The 20,616-nt window shown below is 40.5% G+C and overlaps 1 protein-coding gene and 1 pseudogene across 1 annotated transcript in view; one reads left to right on the forward strand and one right to left on the reverse strand.

Annotated features, from left to right (window-relative positions):
- Rnf180 (ring finger protein 180) overlaps nt 1-6,369 on the forward strand; it is a 167,219-nt gene extending 160,850 nt beyond the window's left edge. The window contains exon 9 of the mRNA XM_032898938.1: nt 5,063-6,369. Within this exon, the coding sequence (XP_032754829.1) occupies nt 5,063-5,262 (200 nt within the window). The 3' untranslated portion in view covers nt 5,263-6,369. The remainder of the gene's footprint in view (nt 1-5,062) is intronic.
- Nucleotides 6,370-10,129: 3,760 nt separating this feature from the next.
- The window catches only part of LOC116896039, a 65,300-nt pseudogene continuing 54,813 nt past the window's right edge, over nt 10,130-20,616 (reverse strand).

The raw sequence follows: 20,616 nt of genomic DNA on the forward strand, positions 1-20,616 counted from the left end.
GCAGGAGATAGAATGTGTGTAACGGGAAGACAGAGAGGACTGTTGGTGGAGGGAACCAGGGAGAGGTTCGGAACCTGGGGCATAGGGTGTAGAACATAGTAGGGAGATTGATAAGAACAATAACTGAAAACTGCATAAAATAACCCATTTATAACACATACATAACACATTTTAAAGACATTAAAAACCATTTCACATTAGAAAAATTGAAAAAATGTAGCTGGGTTCATCTTATTAGCAGACTGGAGGTCGTGGGGAAGGGAGGGACTGTGTAGACATCCAAATAGACACAGAGACTTTATTTTGAGTTGATATACTATACATGATATTGGTACAGAAATGTACAATTTAAGGTTCCAGGAGGATTGCAGTTTTCATTATAATATATCCCCTCACAATATTCTCACACTTCCGCCCTGGAGTCGATGGCTAAAGCCCTCCAGGATGCATGAGTACGTGTCTCCATCATGCTTAGTACCGCATGGTTGAAATGCACACACATACTGGATCCTAGTTTAAATGTATTAGGATCAAGTAATTCTCAACCATGGTTGCCCATGGACGTTTATGTTTAGAATCTCCTCCAATCCAGACTGACACCAATCCAGACATAATTCTAGAGAGGCAGGGTTATAGATATTAAAGTATGTGTGTTGCCACCGCCATGTGTTTAAATACATTGACTCCTAGATGATGTCGTTTATATGGGGGAGGGGGAAGCATAGCTTCTGGGGGACAGAAAAGACCTGGAGCTATTACAGTGGTTAGTGGCCCTCGGAAGCCGATCCCTATCAGATGAAATCCTTAGCCTACTATTTAACTCATCCTGCTAAGGAGAAACTAATGTTTTAAATTCAAATTAAAATTAATTTAATTTGCTGATTAAATTAATTTAAAATAAATCAAACTTATCTCCTAGGAGGATGATAATTTTTAAGAAACTGTCAGTGTTCAAGGCTGAAATTCCTTATGGAAAGCACCATGTCAGAATGTCTTTAGTTCTTTGCTACATTAGTCCATATACTCTCCATAAGATGTAATAAGGTGGTTTCACCATGTGAGGTTCTGGCAGTCTTTTTAAGGTCAGCAACTGATTTAGAAAAGAAATCATCGAATCTGAAGGAAAATAGAAACCAACTGAGCTAAGAATAGTGAGCTTACTGACTCAGAGTGATATACAAAAGGCAATGCAGGTTCCTCACGGGTCAAACCACGAGTCCATCTTTTACTGTTAGCTGTGGACCAGCGCTATGCTGGTGTTAATGTGTGTTAATTCATTTCATCCTCATACTGGGCGTGGCATTTGTATTTGCATAGCCATCATTTTCCACTGGAGACTGCATTAAACACTGAGGTTTGTATTAAGAAGTTCTCTAATACGATCTCATACTTTACTTATTCCTACGGAATAATGGCGCCTGTGGAGTGCTTTTCACACCAACCTTGATTCAGAAATGGCCATTCACAAATCCCACAGCTTATTGTAAATTCCCACTCACCCTGCCCTTGCTTAGAAAAACATTCAAGGACAATTAAATGAGCCAGCCAGTGGTCACTCTCGAGCTCACACGTAAAAGATGTCTCACCTAATCTGGTGTCCCGCATTGTATCTCCCCAACTGCCTCCTCCTGGTCTCTTTCAGAAATACAGGATGTAGGCGCACAGGTGCATGGTAACACTGATGGAGGCTGCCTGGGAGAGCAGCCTGTCGACCCCTACCCATCACCATCAGTTCTTGTCTTGTGTCCGCTCTTGCTCTTGTTTTCTGGCACTAGTGTCACGAGTGCAGCACATATGAACCACACTGGTCATTTGACCCAGGACTGAGTTTTGACCCGTCTCCTTGGAATCTGAGTAACACAGGCCTGTACAGCATCCTTTTGGACCAAGGGAAAGAACCCATGTCCTTAATACTAACAGTAATTTCTAATTAGCCTTGTTACTTCCTCTCTAGCCTGCATGGGCAAGGAAGCTTGTGGAAGGTAGTATAAACTACTTTGAGACTCTCTCTTGCTGTGTTTGGATAACATTTGAGTGTGAGGAAAAACTTCCCCACCTCCTCTTTCTCCTATGGTACTGACATCCGCCTTGAAAGCAGGAAGGCACCTAAGATTGGCACTCTCTTACCTCATGATTTCACATACAGGCCAGGCACACAGCAATCCAGCTCCTCTGAATGAAGAAAGATAACACATACGTGCTTACCCAAAAGACAGAAAAACTAAATTTAAACAGTAGTATTTTATGTCTTTGAGGACTTTATACAGTGTATTTTGACCAACTCCTCATAGATACACCCCCACATGCCTAGACACTTAGTTTCTTGGTTGGTTTCACTGGTTATTTTATTTATTTACATTTCAAATGGTGTCCCCCTTCCCAGTTTCCCCTCCAAAAACCCCCTATCCCACTCCCCTCCCCCTATTTCTATGAGGGTGCTACCCATCTGCCCACCCACTCCAGCTTCATCATCCTAGCCTTCCCCTAGGCTGGGGCATCAAGCCTTAACAGAACCAAGGGCCTCTCCTCCCATCAACGCCAGATAAGGCCATCCTCTACTACATAAGCATCTGGAACCCCGGGTCCCTCCATGTGTATTCTTTGGTCCATGGTTTAATCTCTGGGAGCTGTGGGTGGTCTGGTTAGTCAATATTGTGTTTTTCCTATGGGGTTGCAATCCCTTCAGCTCCTTCAGTCCTTCCCCTTATCTTCCATTGGGGTCCTCAGGCCCAGTCCGATGGTTGTCTGTGAGTATCTGTATCTGTATTGGTCAGGTGTTGGCAAAGGCTCTCAGGGAACAGCCATATCAGGCTCCTGTCAGCAATCACTTCGTGGCATCAGCAACAGTGTTGGGTCTGCTGTCTGCAGATGGGATGGATCCCTAGGTGGGACAGTCTCTGGACAGCCTCTCCTTCAGTCTCAGCTTCATTATTTTGTCCCTATGGGCAGGATCAATTCTGCATTAAAACTTTCTTTTAAGCCCATCAAGTCTAATGTGTTTGCCCAGGTAACTTTGGGTACAGGGCCTACTCCTGGAGCATGGTTGACCCCCTAAGGATCACCTCACTTAAAGAAGATTGGCTGTCTCTCTCACAGCAGCTAATATCATGATAGTGAAAAAAAATGTTTTAGTAATATTTAATGAGTCCTCACAGCAGAGTGCGCACATGGTATGTGAGGTTAGGGAAGGACAAAGTATAAAGTTTGACGACCCAGAAGGGCAGACTTTGTCCCTCTATTCCTTTTCGCATGTTTCAGTGTACTGAAGGTGACACATTCACAAAGGGACTTAAGCAGAGTCCTATAGATAAGCCCACTTGATTGCTAAGGATGTGGGAAAAAAAAACAAAACACCTGACGTCGTCCCAGTCAAGCTCCTTGTAGCCTACGAATCCTTGTAGCCTACGAAAGTAAATGATTAAAATGATCAAACGAAATGATAGGAGGTCAGATAAAGACGGTTACAATGTATCTAAAGCCCAAAGACGATTACAATGTATCTAAAGCCTGCCTGCATCTCACTCTGAAGCACAGCCTAGTCTCCCTCTCACGGGTCCTCTGTGTTTGCAGCCCACAAACCACCAATAAGTAGAGAGAGCAACACAAAGGGCAAGCGAGAACTGTTCCCGATGAAAGAGGTTGGGCTTTAAATAGCCGTACCAAGAGCCAGGTGAGCTCACCCTTGCCGTCTGAATTAGCAGCCAGATCTGGAGCAGGGCACGTCACATATTCAGTTGCTACAGATGATGAAGCAGAATTTGCTTTGAGCAGGAGCCCCATCTGACCTTGACCATCCATCACTAGCAAGTGCCAGATTTTTTTTTCCATCCAATCAAATAGTATATTTTTACTGCCTTCTCTTGCACTAATTTAAGCAATTAATAAATAAATAAACAAACAAACTATGCGGTAGCTATGCAAAAATAAAGTTAGTAGTGAGGTATGGAACCTTTAAGTATTCTCTGTTTTGGAAGCTTAGATATCACATATTGGCTGTTTTGAGTTTGCTTCTCAGTTGCTATGGTAACTCCTGTAAACAGAAGCAACCTGGGGAAGGAGAAGGCCTACTCTGCTTACAGGTTACAGTCCACCACCCAAGAAAGCAATCGGGAGCCGGGAGGCTGGAACTGAAGCAAAGCTGGTGGACGAACACGGTGTCCTGCCTGCGGCCCTCTGGCTTGCCCAGCTGCCGCTCTCATAAAGCTCAGACCCACCCACAGTGTGCTGGACTTTCTCACATCAGTTATCAATTAAGAAAATACCTCAGACTGAGGGCCACAGACTAATGGATCTGGACGATTTCTCTATTGATCTTCCCTCTCCCCGGGCTTGTCAAGCTGCCAGTAAGTTGGCCATCACATTGGCCAACCAACAGAAAAGCACGTTGCTGTTGGTCAGGTTGCCCTAAGGCACTAGATACGATACATAGCTAGTAAACACAGCCAGAATTTCCTGAGACGCGGTATTTCTCAGAAACATATCAAGGGATTGTATTTTTCTCCACCAGCCAATCCCCTAAGTAGGCCCATACTTTGAAGAATATGAAAATTAAAGCTAATATTAAAGCTAATACTCTTTGTAGAGTGCTCTTATATTTGTCAAACTCAGCTCAGAACTAAAGCATGAAATACAGTCTCACAGAACTTTGCTCAAACAACTGCAGGGATTAAAATCGTTAAGGCGGAAGGTACGAAAGTTAGCTGGTGTTCCGAGGTTACAAACGGTACTTCCAGTAGCGGTTGCGGTTACTGGGGCTTAAATCTAGAAAAAAAAAATTGTATATGAAAATAATCTCGACAAGTTATGCCAGATGATGCCAATAAGAAGTTTCCAACCCAATGTTACGAATAATGTGTGTGGTCCAGGTCACTGAGCCACGCGCATCTGCTGCCCTGCCCTTTAAACCCCAAACTGGGACTTGTCACAGCTGTTCATTATTGAAAAAGCAAGCGCGAGGCACCGCCCAGTAAAGCCAGGATGAGCGGATGAGCGTTGTCAAGTGCTCTGTCAGCTCATCAAGTGTCAGTGGGCTGGAAAGTAATTTTCCTCCGATATCTCCCAGGATTCCACAGGCGCGCAGCCCCAGTGACGCGGAGGCAGTTCCCACACGGTGCCCACAGGATGGACTACCTGCACTTCGAGGACGACAGCCGCGGGTGGTGGTTTGACATGGATATGGTGATCATCTATATTTATTCAGTGAACTGGGTCATCGGCTTCGTTGTTTTCTGTTTCCTTTGCTATTTTTTCTTTCCGTTTTAGGAATCCTCGTACTCTGCTACAATTGAACAATCATAAACGTAAACAATGGCTTGAACGTTTTGAACGTGTGCTTCGAAGTTTTTATAATGTCGCATTATAAAAATGGTTAGTGTTTATAAAAAAAGTCTGAGGATAATGGATTTATTTATTAATTTCTTTCATGTAACAACCTAAACTTTATTCAAGAGCTGGCGAACCAGCCATTAGAAACAGTGCACTATTAACTCCATACTTTTTACTTTAGGACCTGGGGCTCTAATTTTACAATGTCATTTTTATACTTACTATGATTGTAAAGACTGAGGTTTTTACCTCCATTTAAAAACAGTAAAAATGTAAAATGAAATAATCTGGATAGATACCATCATTATTACTAAGATGTTTAGTGAAGCACTATGTATTCTTAGGCAAATGATGTGTGTTAAAAATAGACCATGTTCTCTGGGAACTAATCAAGCAGGGTATATTGCGATTTTGATTTCTGAATATCTCTACTTCTGTCTCCTATTACCAAAAATCTGACTATCCTTTTGTAAAGACTTCATAGCTTTGGTGCAACGTTTTTAACTATTGTAAGCGCAAACTACCACATGCAGTGTGACTAACACCCAATAGCTATGTTAGAGAGCCATATTAACACTTTCCAATTTCAGAATGGATCACTTTAGAAATAACAGATCTGACTTTTAGTAACCTAAATGGCCAATGCATGTGCAAACTGTAATCAACCTGGTGATTCATTTAACTAGATACATTGTCACTGTGCAATAAAGAGTGGCTTTTACATTTTTTATTGTTCTTATTTGACTTAATATGTGGAATAAGGAGCTGTGGGCTTATGGATTTGTGTAAAGAAACGCTGGCATTTTCTTCTATTATAGTACTTGTTACAGTTAAGTTCTTTCCAAGAAAAGAAAATGTATGAACCATGACAGTGGGAGCAAGATACGGGAAAGGTATCAGGATTCAAAGTGAAGAAAACTAAGGAAACAGAGACGTAAGTCATTGTGTTGACTCAGACATGTTTTAAATTTAATTAGCAGCAATGAACTGCTAATCAGCCCTTTCTGCCTATCATGATAATAAAATACCACCACCATTCAAAATCGATAAGCTGCACCAGTTTAGACTGAAAATTGCCAAACTCAGCACAATTGCTGACTGTGTCAGATAAAGGGATTAGATTGATAGCGTGATTTTCTAAGAAATACAAAAGTGGTGTGGATTATTGTTCTAATACTTATTTCTGTTCTCACAATTAGAGTTGTGGAAAAATACGACCAAATATATCAGATTGTTCGAATCCAGAAAACATAAAATTAAATATAATTTACAAAGAGATGTATGTTTGCATTTATAAATGAATATCTATAATCACTTATGTTTAGATAAAAATAATGTGAATCTGGGAAAACATCACTCCTCTCACAGTACTTGTAGATCAAACAATTGAAATACACACAGGGACGATATTTTAAGAACCTTGAAACCAATCGCAGCTATTTTCTGGCTTATATGCCCTAGAAAATATATCTTGATTCATTCCTGAATTGTTTTAGAAGTTTTTTATTATATGCAAATTAAGAAGATAAGAAGCAATGATATTTCATAGGAAACATGTATTCACTTCGTCTCTGGCACATATCAGTAGTTTTGTACCTGTAATAAATACAAACATCTGCGTGCCTGTCATTACACTAGTAATCAGATTTAGAAAGCAATTATAAATCTCTAACTTTACTTTAAATTAAGTTTGTATTTTCTACAACTGGAGCTACCAGTGACAAAACACTAAGTATAGTGTCTCCTAGAGCTACCACTTTCTGGACAGATAGGCCCGGTATGTCCAGACGCTGAGACAGGTAGGGAACACAGGAGGACGGAGTGTGATTGTGTTCCTGTGCATCCCAGATCAAGCATTTTAGCCTCTGCGGGAGACAGAGCCCCTGAAGTCTTCCAGGTAAGATGATGATCACTTAACCTATCCCAGAAGTCATCCAAGTCCTGCCTTTCCCCTCATGTAGACATAGAACACCAGTCTTCCATTTGGTCAGCGTTTGCTCCCTTCTGATCTCCAGAAGGGAATTCCAGCTAAAGTAGCCTATACCCCACACCTTTGGCTGGGTGACTCCATGTCCGATAACACATGACCTTCCTTTGGCATTCTAGCCTACCACAGCCAGGCACATCGGCGACCACTTTTAACAGCTCTGCCATCTCTCTAGCCTCATAAACTTAACACAGGAACCCATCATGTGCCTCTTCAGCAACTTTCATATAATCACGTAAAATCTCATTTTCCAATGAAGAACCAAAGAAAGGAAAAGAGAAATCCTAAATCTAATGAAATGCAGTATCTTCCCCAGTAATATTATTTTAAAAGTTAATTTCTGTGATTTATCACCACCAACAATTTCTGTTTCTATGGAGCTTAACGATTTAGAAGCTTAATTTTAAATGTGTTTGGTTATTCATAATAATACCTGAAGTGAGCTACATTTCTAAATACTTTAATCAAGTAATTTATCGTTAATGAGAATCCTATGTATACAAATAATGCATTTTGATGAACTCTAATCCCCATTCCTTTCTCCCAGTTCCTCCCCATCCCTTCAAACTTTTCCACCCCAATTGTTTAAGTCCATGGAGTCTGAGTCCCTTTAGTGCTAACTCTGTGTACATAGGTACCGGGCCATTACATCATGTCTAAGTTCTCAGTGCCTACATTGAAGAAAACTGACTCATCCTCTCCCAGAAGCCATTAGTTGCTTGTAGTTCCTCAGTTAGCACTGTGTGAGCCCCACCCCCGGCATCTTGTCTGGATGGCTCTAGTGTAGGACTTGTGCAGTCGCAGCCTGTGTGATGTCAGAAAAACACAGTTTCACTGAAGTCACGCACTAATTCTCTCTCACAATCTCTTTGCCACCTTTGCCATGGTAACCCCTGAGCCTTGAGAGGAAGCAATATGATAAAGATGTCGTCCCACTTAGAGCACTCTGCCTTATTCTCTGTCCTTTAGTCTCCAAACATGGACCGTTTGTGGCTTTCAGTTTTAAGCAGTATCTACTGCACCAAGAAGTCTGTCAGACGAAGGCTGAGAGAGGCACTAAGCTGTGGTTATAAAGGAATTACTTAGGAGGCGGCTTAATGCCTGTGTCCATTTCATAGAACCATAGAAGTGGGTTCTGTTTCAGAAATTTGCTTGGTGTCTTATTATCCCAAGTGAAATCGAAATGGCTTGTGATGATTAATATTGTCAATTACATGGATTTAAAACCATCCTAGAAGCAAACCTCTCGATATGCCTATGAAGGATTTTTCTATAATACATTAACAAAGAGGGAAGACCTTCCCCCAGTGGGGGTGACATGATTTCATGGGCTAGAGTTCTAAAACAAAGTACAACAGAGAAAGAGTGTTGGGAAGAGCACTTGTGCTCTCTCTGCCTCCTGACTGTGGTTGTGATGTGACTGACAGCCACCTCAGACTCCTGCCACCATGACTCCTGGGCTACGATGAACTACCCTGGAACCATAAACCCAGATAAACCCTTCCTCCCTTAAGCTGACTTTGTCAGGGTATTTTATCACTGAATTAGGACAAATGATTTAATCCATTACTTTTGGGAGCAAACGTATCTACTCTTAGCTTCTAGTGTCTGAGATAACCAAGTGGTGATGTATGTTCACAAATCCACTTCTGAATATAGTGAGAACACAGCAAAGCAGAATGAGCTGGAAGCCACAACACTGGCTCCAGCTTCTTCCATTACTATGTAAGCATCCACTTACCTTAGCTGTGGCACTGTGCACAGCTTCCGTGGCCACCGCCATGCACTAATAAAAATACTGAGTGTTCCTTTAATTTCTCACAAATTCAAGGAAGGCAAACATGATCTTCCAAAAACAGAAGTGACTTTTTGCCCTAGATACACAGCTCTTAACTGAGAAAAATGACAGAAGACTTAAAGACTGGAACTTTTTACTTACAAACACAATTTTTAAAAACTGTCAAAGAAAAGGTAAATTTAGGAAGTATCGCCAATCAGTTAATCAGTAACAAACCAATTGTGAATTTGGTCCAGTCTGGTTCTAGCTCATTTTTACATCTGTTTTAAATGCTATACTACTACCTTCTCTCATTTCACTGTGGTAAGAAACGGTGCTTCGATAGGAACAACAACAGCAAGTACAAGGAGAAAAGCCATCCAGTCGGTCATTAATATGAAAGCTCGGTGCTTTAACAAGATTTGTTTAGATCCTGTCATAGAATTCCAATAAGGTTGAAAGAGTTAAAATGAAGCAGTAGTGAGAGGAAATAGATAGACAGACAGGCAGACAGACAGGTAGATAAGAGAGACAGACAGGTAGATGATGGATAGATACATAGATAGATAGATGGTATATAAGATAGATAGATAGATAGATAGATAGATAGATAGATAGATAGATAGATAGATAGATAGATAGTAGGTAGACAGACAGATAGGCAGGTAGGAAAATAGAGAGGGGGGATAGACACATACATAAATATGAATATATTCATTCATTTGGACAGAAAAATAAGCAATACTAAGAGAAAAAAGGTTATTGTACAAATAAATACCATGAAGAGGTAAGCATGAATTTCATTTAATAATAAACACCATAATGTTTACACTTTAATCACAAATGTTTGTGTTTCTGGCAAAACACAATGAAGAGTCAAAAGTTAAAAGACTTGATAAAGATTAAATGAAAAGAACATTTAGAGCAATATCCCTAGAATTATCATCAATTCTAGAATGACACAAGGAATCTGTTACTGTGCCTGTCACTGCTAAAATTGATCCGATTCACTTGAGCACTAACGAAACATACCGACTGCATTACACTCTGTCAGAGTCAGAGTCCTCGGGTGCATGGTCACGAATGGTGGGCAGAGTTCTAAGGCCTCGCTGTCTCGCAGTTCTGAGTTGGGGCAAACGTTCTTTCATGTCTGGAGAAATACGGCAGATTCTCCCTTCCATGCCAGGCACTGAAATTACTCCTGATGGTTCATCTGGCTCTCCCTCAAAGGCTGAAAGCGCAATAGAACCAGTTAAAATCTGCATGCTGTTCAAAACAGATACTCTGAAGTCACAACTAAAGCTTTATTAGGATACACGAATTGAAAGTTATTAACAGTAGTGAAACGCTGTTTCTCCACCACCACAGTCAGTAATCGTCCATGGATAAAAGTGCACTAAACATATTATGAAATTTACAGGTAAACAAAAGTGCGTCAGTTCATTTTGACTTTAAGATATCTTATACGCGAATAATAAATGTTTGAAGAAACAGATATGCTTACCCTCATTTGAACGTTATACAATGTGTACATGTGTGGAAATATCACCTGATACACGTAATGCAATTTTGTGTCAAATTCTTAAGCTTTTAAATTATGACTACATATTATCCCAAAAGGATTTACTTGATAATTATATTTTTTAAGTTTTTGAGAATTTTGTACGTGAGTACTATATTTACATCATTTCTGTCTCTCTTTCCATGGCAACTCCTCCCATCTCACCACCCCCTCCCAAATTCAGGAGACTTTTAAAATTTGTGTTAAATATATGGTGGGTGGGTGGGTGGTTTTTACAGCCTGCTGAGTCTATTTAGTGGTGATCATATGTGACAGCTGTCATTTTGTCTTCATTTTTGAAAAATAATTAGACAAAAAGTATGGCCGGTATATTAAAAGAACTCTCTTGGTTTTTTTTTTTTTTTAAACAAAAAGAGAGAGAGAGAATTCATCTCACTTTTAACAGGTGTGATGATAACTTCCAGAACTTGGATATATTTAGGAATATAATTATTTATCAAAGAATCGGCCAACTATAAAACTGATTACGACTTGATAAGATTTGCCTTGGGTTGTTGTTGAAGTGACCTTAGAGAGAGAATTGTTTCTACACTTGATCAATAAGTGGGGATCAGTATGCTGCGGCACAGCATCTATCAAGTAGGAAAGACAACATGTTTAATTGGACAGAAGTAAGATAATCTGGCAGGTTATAATTTTTTTCATCTGGATTAGAAGGGCTGTGTCGCAGAAGTAGTTGAAGGTTGTACAACAGAACAACCTGAAAGGGACACGGTCTTCTAGACCGTCTGTCCTCCGCAGCTTTGGGTCATTACGCCGTCCATATGACTACAGTCCCTTGCTCCTTCTTTTCACCTTGGAGAATAAAGGTCCGTTTTTATTCTCTCCACGTCCTCAGACACCAGGATGCTCACCTAAAGACTGGAGCCTAAGAAACGTTAACTCAAGCAGCAGCACATGAAACACGACAGTCCTGTCACCTGTGAGGGATGGCGATTTGTTTGTTGTCACGATCAAACTCATTCGATGGCCTAAACGACATTTCTTCTTTCCTTGCAAAATTTTTCTTGATTCAAAGTGATGCATGGCAAATGTAGCCAGCACCTGTGCGGTTTTGGGGTCAAACATACCGTAGCCATCCTTCCCCTGAAATAGCAAAAACAGAACTCAAGTTTCTAAGCCAGGAGTAATAAATATACAAACATATATTTCTTACCTTTATACATAAAGACATTTTCTTTTTTTTCGGAGCTGGGGACCGAACCCAGGGCCTTGCGCTTGCTAGGCAAGCGCTCTACCACTGAGCTAAATCCCCAATCCCATAAAGACATTTTCTTAAACCCGAGTTAACTATACTTTAAATAATTGTCCTACTCAGAAATCTAGACATAGTGACTGCAACCCTGTTGTCACAGCTCAGTTGTTTAATGGCCTTGAGAGTAGGGCACCTATACTCTTCAAAGGTGGTTGTGAAAAAACATTAACAAAGAGGGTCTATTGGAATGATATTGAAGAATCTAATCTGAAAATATTTCTGCGTATGTGGTTTTTCAAGACAAGGTTTCTCTGTGTAGCCCTGGTGGTCCTGGAACTCTGTAGACCAGGCCAGCCTTGAACTCAGAGATCTGACTGCCTCTGCTTCCTGAGTGCTAGGACTGAAGGCTTGTGCCACCACTGTCAACCCTAATCTGAAACTGACTAAAGGACTCTCAGAATTAGAACATATAATCAATGCATAATAGTACAAGATTCCTCAGTACTCCAGATCAAATAGTGGCAGTCACACCAAATTCATATGTAAAGTCTTTAAAACTTAGTCATCTACATTTCATTCTAAATAACAAAATAGTTAAAATTTATCAAAAATAGAAATACTAATTGTTTTAGGACTATTTATCACTAAATTTGAATTTAGCAAGCCATTATAGCACTTCAGGCTATACAATTCTGGCTACATTTGCTAGTCATTTAAGGAACAGAATTGATATGCATGGATTTAGAGGGTTGTAGTTTTAAATCTGATAATACTAAACAGTGTAATTGTGCTTGTTTACCATGAGATAAAACTAATTCAATTCGCAAATCATAAAATGCAATGGAAACATTATTTTTTAAGTGTCTGAATTCATTAAAGCAAACTTAAATGTGTGGGCATAAGCATGTTTATTAGCACCAAATGATCGGTTTTCTTAAAACATTTCGAAAGAAAACAATCTCACATTTGCAATGTACTCCCTAATGGCCAGGAGATAGACTTTCTTTTTCTGTAAGTGCTGTCCTTGAACTTTCACAGTGTCTCCTATGACTTGATGTCCCGGTTCTGCATCTGGATCAAATCTAAATTCTATCCCAGCAACTTGAGGAAAGCTGAAACGGAAAAAGGACTTCTCACACAGCCCTGCAATGCACGAATCAGAGGCAAGAGAATGCTAGACTTCGTTAAGCATCCCCCCTTATGCTACTTGACAGGCAGGATGCACACAGGCTATGTGCATCTGAACAGAACTTGTCAAGTGGACTTCGGTTTCAAAAGGTCAAACAATAAAAGCAATTCTAAGTCATTCTATCTTTATTTCCTTGCATGTAAAGGCCAATAAAATTTTCTCAGGATAAAATAAAGACAAACTTTGAGAATTTCTGTTCTCCCACAACTCTGAATTTCTGTGAGATCACTGCCTCAATTTCTGTCCTCAGTTACTAGAGGAATACAAAAATAAAATAGACAACATATATGTATCTTCAAAATGTCTAACTACAGCGTCCCATAAGCTTCAGAAGCACGTGACGCTCCCGTTAATATTTACTGCTACTCCTATCTTAAAAGTGACTCGACGGGCTCAGTAACGCAGACTGAGAGTTTGAGAGACCGTGATCACAAATTCAAGACCAGCATGATTCAGTGTGAATCCGAGGCCCTCCTGGGAAACTTGGTGAGTAGGTCCTGGATCAAAATAAGTGGTTGGGGGTAGCTGGGGCTATAACCGGGTGCTAAAATATCCATCTTAAATATATGAGGTTAAGAAAAGTTTTCTACTACAAATCATGCCATGTATACTGTCAATCGTGGAGTAGCTTTCGAGCTAAGATTACTAGTTTACAGAATGTTTCTAAGTAGGAGACAAATGATTCACCCAACAAATCGTTTTAAGAAGGTGAGCACCGGCTGTGTTTGGGATTTTTTGTTTGTTTGTTTGTTCTGAGGAGACGGATGCTGAGCGAGCATAGCCCCCGCCCTGAGGACAAGCCTCAGCAAGCCTTCCCTACTCTTTTCTGCAGCTGCCCCCACTACTCTAGCCTTTGGGGAAGTTAGAGGTAACCCCGGTGACAGTCAGTCCTGCCCTGGTCTATGCCTGCTTTCTTTCTCTTTCCCACTGTATCTATCTGTTCCTTTTGGTGTCATATTAAAAAGCACCACCTGACCTGTTCTGGTGCGTCAATGCGTACCAGGGTTTAGGCACGCATCACTTCAGTCATAAAACAATATGATGAATTAGCACAATTTATACTCAGTATCACCATGCTAGGGCTAGAAATACAGAGAAATAGAAATCCCCTAACATTCCTTCTTGTGAGCTTTGATATAGTGGAAAAATCACTAAGCAAAGCACCAAGACTATTAAACAACAAAAACTATAGTTATAAACCTGCTGAACCAATATTTTAACTATTGTTTGAAATTCCCAGTATTTTTAAATGTAGAGTAACACATAATTATGGGTTTTTTTATTTCCAATTAAATAAACTTTTGCTTGAAAAAACAAAACCCTTAGGCTTCCAATACGTCACTAGTACAGTCTTGCTACCACCTACATACACAGTCCACCACACCACATGATGCCCTGACTAAAGAGAGACAGCACAGAGAAAATGAGAAGAAAAAGGCCATGCGGTTACACTGGCAAAAAAAAAAAAAAAAAGTAAATTGCTTTTAAAGAGTGGTGAGTAGACACAAAAAAAGAACATTTTTTAACTGACAACTGCAGATGACGTTATAGTCAGGAACGGTGACGGAGAGGACAAGGATCTGGTATAATGGCTAAATAGAGAGAGGCCAACAATAAAATAAAGAATGGAGGCTTGGTAAGAGGCCAAAGAATTAGAAAAAAAAAAAAAAAACAAGCATTCTTCTCCATCCCCCCACCAATTTAAGGGGCAAACAGTGGCAAGAAGAAAAAAGAAAAGGGGGGAAGGGAGAAAGAGAAGAAAGGACAAGAGGGAGAAAAGGAGAAGGGGGAGGAAGAACGGAGAGAAACAAAGTCTAAACCATCAGGAAAGATGTCTACACAATCACGGTTTGCACCCTGTTGGGAGTCAGCCAGGAGCGGACCACACCCAACACCCCATGAGTCCATCCCTTCTGGGCAGGACCAACCATAGATGAGGATCTGAAAAGTACACCGTCATATGTGGGTGCGGAAAAGGATGAGGATCTGAGAGATCACCAAGCTGGTAGTAATTTTATTTAAAGCCCAGCAGCTACCACCATAGCAGATGCAGGAAGGAGCCTTTAGGTGGATAACGTCAAAGGTCCTCTTGTTCTGCGTGCCAGGAAAGGAAAAGTAACCACCAAAACTCAAACAAGGGCCTCAACCCTCACACTCAGCCCCAGTGCAGTGTCACGGTGGTGGCAACGGGCACCTTAAGGGCCAATTCTGAAAGAGAGCTGACTTGCTTTGTCACCTGATTGCCAGTCTGACCCTCAACACCGGATAGTCAAATAAGGCCACGGGAGTGCATGGCAACTAAAGTCTTTCCTTCCATCTAGATGACCAGAAAATGACCCCCGAGGACACAGAAAGCTTAAAAGAGACTATCATAAAGCCCAAGGAAGCAAACCCACAATGCCAATTGCAACCTATGCTCCCCTTTTTCTATATTAATAATTAGCACAATAGTCACTCTGAAAACTGAAGAAATAGACTCAAGCTGGAGTCAAAGGTGGGCTCCCGTGTAAGCACCAAGAAGGATGTTAAAGATCACACAGCGACCCAACATCTTTTTATTTTAATATATTTTTTTCTTTATTAACTTGAGTATTTCTTATTTACATTTCGATTGTTATTCCCCTTCCTGGTTTCCCGGCCAACATCCCCCTAGTCCCTCCCCCTCCCCTTCTATTTTGGCTTCCCCTCCCCATCCTCCCCCCATTACCGCCCTCCCCCCTACAATCACGTTCACTGGGGGTTCAGTCTTAGCAGGACCAAGGGCTTCCCCTTCCACAGGTGCTCTTACTAGGATATTCATTGCTACCTATGAGGTCAGAGTCCAGGGTCAGTCCATGTATAGTCTTTGGAGACCCAACATCTTAACCATAGCCTACACAGCAGGGCTGGACCCAGGGTCCTGGAGCTAAGTGGGTTACAGCCTACTGAACAACATTGTTAATTAACACTCACTAGAGAACTGTAGGGAGACCCAAAGCTCACAAAATAGTACTCAAAATGTCCAGAAGAGAATCCAAAAAGATTTAGGAAAAGAAGGAAAACAAGGAAACACCAAAGTTCAGGAGCACAGGGAGCCAATGCTGAGATGACATAGACACTGAACCTTTCAGAAATATAAAGCAGCTATTAGAAACATACTCAGGCAAGCAGTCCAACCATTCTTGAAACCAATGGGGCAGTAGAAAGTGTCTGCTCTGAAATGTGACATAAAAGAGAATCGGGAACTAAGGAGGTGACTCTGGCCACACACTCTTGAGGACCTGAATTCTATCCCCAGACCCCAGAGCCCATATTTAAAAGAGTATATCCAGGCACAACAGCGAGTATGTGTGACCCAAGTACTTGAGGGATAACACAGATCACTGACGCTCACGGACTAAAGAAACCAGTAATCTCCAAGATCAATAAGGGGCCCTGCCTCACAAACTGAGATAGAGAATGACCAAGACAGACTTTGAGCACTGAACTCTGACCTCTGCATACATGCACACCTTCAAACACACCCTCAGCGCGCACGCACACACACACACACAAAACACCTATCTGAGAGGAATAAATCCAATGAAATTTTGACTTGTAAGTAAAATTAAAATTCACTAGGTAGTCTCAATAACAGAATGTAGATTAATGTTAAAAGTCATGAACTAGAAAAACATACACTGATAAAATTTTTAAATCTTTGTACCAGAGAAGAAAATATTAAAAGAGGAAAATATTAAAAAAATAAATAAATAACGAAGTTTCTGGTATCTTTAAGACTAGAACCCAAGAGCTAACTACATCATCTAAATTTCAGAAATTAAATAAAGTTAATTAAAGAAACAGTGGAGGAAAAATCTCACGAATTCCATGGAAGAGATCCACAAAATCTAAGCAGAAGCAAAAATATCTGAGAAACAGAACCAGATGCATCAGAAATTACCACTGAAAATTAAACTCAGGAACAACTACAGAAGACAATGGTTTGCAAATAAAGGGAAAATAATCTGAAAGAATTTATTCAGACCAAAGGGAAATGATACCAAAACATTGGAAACTGAGAAATGAGGAAAAAGCAACAGAAGTATCTGGGAAAAATAGAGTGTTCTCTTGAATTCTTTAATTTTTAATGTTTGAAATTAAAATTTAAAATGCTGTGTGGAACAGTTTCTACAGACAGACAACAGCTCTCGGGACAGCCTCCGATCCAGTTGTTAGGGGACCCATATGGAAACGGAGCTGCATGTCTGCTCCATATGTACCAGGGGCCTCGGTCCAGCCCGTGTCTGTTCTTTGGTTGGCAGCTCAGCTCTGAGAGCCCCGAGGGTCCAGGTTAGTTGACTCTGGTGGTCTTCCTGTAGAGTCCCTATCCCCTTCCGGGTCCTGAATCATTGCCCCAACTTTTCCATAAGAGTCCCCAAGCACTGTCCAGTGTTTGGGTGTGCACCTCTCCGTCAGTCTCAGTCAGGGTAGAGCCCAGCAGAGGACAGTTGTGTTAGACTCCTGTCTGCAAGCATAACAGAATATCATTAGTAGTGTCAGGAATTGGTGCTTGCCCTAGAATAGGTCTCAAATTGGGCCAGTTATTAGTTGACCATTCCCTCGGTCCTGGCTCCATCTTTGTCCCTGCATTTCTTGAAAAACAGGCCAAATTTTGGTCAAAAATTTTGTCCGTGGGTTGATGTCCTTATCCCTACACTGGGAGTCCTGCCTAGCTACAGGGGGTGGCCTCTTCGGATTCTATATCCCTGCTAATATGCTTCTCAGCTAAGGTAAACCACATTGACTCCTGGGAGCCTGCCCTATCCCAGGTCTCTAAGGATCCCCCTCATCCCCTAAACTTCAGCTCTCCATTTACTCTCCTGGCGCTCTGGCCCTCTCTCCTATCTCTCCCCACACCTTATCCTGCCCCCCCCCATGCCCATCTCCATCCCCTCCCCCACCCAGTTTCTTCCCTCCATCTGCCTCCTATGACTATTTTATTCCCTTTCTAAGTGAGATTTAAGCATCCTTGCTTCACCTTCTTTCATGTTTGGGTTCTTTTGGGTCTGTGGAGTGAGGGTATCATGAGTATCCTGTACTTCACTGCCAATATCCACTTACCAGTAAGTACATACGATGCCTGTCCTTTTGGGTCTTGGTTACCTCACTCAGGACATTTTCTAGTTCCATCCATTTGCCTGAAAAATTCATGATGTCCTTGCTTTTAATGGCTGAATGGTATTCCATTGTGTAAATGAACCACATTTTCTGTATTCATTCTTCAGTAGAGGGACATCTGGGTTGGTTCTAATTTCCGGCTATTACAAATAAAGCTGCTATGAATGTAGTGGAGTGTGTGCCCTTGTGTTCCAGTGGAGCATATGCCCAGGAGCAGTATAGCTGGGTCTTCAGTAGAACTATTTCCAATTTTCTGAGAAGCAGCCAAATTGATTTCCCAAGTGGTTGTACAAGTTTGCACTCAACCAGCAATGAAGAAGTGTTCCTCTTGCTCCATTTTGATCTTAGCCATCCCGATAGATAGTGTGAGATGGGATCTCAGGGTCATTTTGATTTGCATTCCCTGATGATTAAGGATGCAGAACATTTCTTTATATGCTTCTCAGCCATTCGAGATTCCTCTATTAAGAACCTCTGTCTAGCTATGTACCCCTTTTTAAAATTGGGTTATTTTGTTTGTTAGTGTCTACGTTCTTGAGTTCTATATATATTTTTGATAGTAACCCTCTGTTGGGTTCCTAACCAGGCTGCCTTTTCTAGCCTCAGTGGGAGGCCAGACAAGATTAGCTGTATGGGCATTTACCAGGAGAACAACAGAAAGGGGTGACAAAACTGTGGTGACAGAGGAAGGGCACGCTGGGCAGAAGCCACAGAACACACAAAATACAGAATGGAAGGACAGAATCAAATACAAAATAAATACTAAATATTTAGACATGCAAAACCAAAAGTAATTTAGTAGAGTCAAAGGTTTCCAACTCACAACTAAAAGGAGAGACGCCACAAATTGCATTCTGTCTCATAAGCATCTAAAGAACGACGACTTGCGTAGTTTAAAAATGAGTGAATGTGCAAAAATACACAGTACAAAGAAAAATCAAAAGAAAACTGGACTGTGCCTGCTAAGCCCACAGCGTACTTCAGAGCAAAGAGAGACAAAGGATGAAAGGGGAGTACTGGTTTTTTCATAAAATAGGCAGGTAAGTATTATAAGCTTCACCAGCCATACTGCCTTTGTCACACAAATCTAACTCATTATAAATTAAGTCACAGAGAACACCTAAATGAACATGTCTGGTTAAGAGGAAGCAAAGTTTATTTACAATAATAGAGAGACAACTGAATTAAACTACAATAACAACAACCATGCTGTAGTTTTTGACCCCTTCACTTTATGTAATAAAACGCGCAACTAGTCAGTATGGCACAACATTGGATATATGTCCCTAACAACAAAGTTTTAAATACCTAACCAGACAACCAGAACCTAAACAAATGAAAGAGAAAACAAAATCATGACCAACTGAATCATTCCATATTCCTTACTAAATACTAGAGTCGGTAGAAAGGTTGCAAGGATTTAGAAGAACAGAAACATTCAGCACCAACTTTTAAAAGTATATGTTAGAGTATATATGTATATATATATATATATATATATTAGAGTATATATATACACTCTATATATAAAGAGAGAGTATATGTTAGAGTATACATGAAAATTTAACCAAGGCATTGGAGACATATCTCCAAGGCCATGAGATAAATGCTCCAATATTAAAGAATGGAAATCCTACAAAATATGATTTCTGAGTAGAAACCAGTGGCAAAGGTAAAAGAAAATCTTAAAAACTTAAATATGTATTTATAAATACATATTTATAAATATGTATTTATAAATAATCCATGGATAATGAAGAAAATATCAAATGAAATTTGTGTTCTGAGCTAAACAAGGGTACAGATACAACATATCAGCAATCGGTATGAGGCCACTAAAGTAGTGCTTATAGAGAAATTTGCAACACTGAATGTTTGCATTAGGAAACAATGATCCGAAAGCTGTGATTAAACTTCTACCAGGAGAGCAACAGAAAGGGGTGACTAATCTGAGGTGACAGAGATAGAGTATGCTAGGCAGAAGCCACAGGTTATTGGAGACACAGGTTTAAGACATCCGGTGCATCAGGAGTTAAAAGATGGTTTTCTTATTAAATGAGAGAGCAGAAGTACAGTTTACATGTGACAGGTGGCATGGGTTTGGGAATATGACATTGAGCCAATTTGAGAATATGCCTCTGAGGTACTTGAGATCATTTGCTGTGGGCTAAAGGGAACTGTTATGTAATTTCAGGCAGAAGCATTACATGAACGACTTGATTTTTAGAAAAATAACTGGTGTGTTAGTATGTGCTGAGTGCGGTCTGTGGAAGGTCTGTTGGAAATAGACAGAGAGTTTCTCAGGTATAATTAACTAATCAAATTTCAGATGGAAGTTGATTAGTTTATATGCAGAGGTATTGTCAGAAATTTGATTAAACTTAGATGCAAAGGTATCTCAAATATCTTTAAATTGCATGAG

The sequence above is a fragment of the Rattus rattus genome, chromosome 3, assembly GCF_011064425.1.
Source record: "Rattus rattus isolate New Zealand chromosome 3, Rrattus_CSIRO_v1, whole genome shotgun sequence".
NCBI lineage: Eukaryota > Metazoa > Chordata > Mammalia > Rodentia > Muridae > Rattus > Rattus rattus.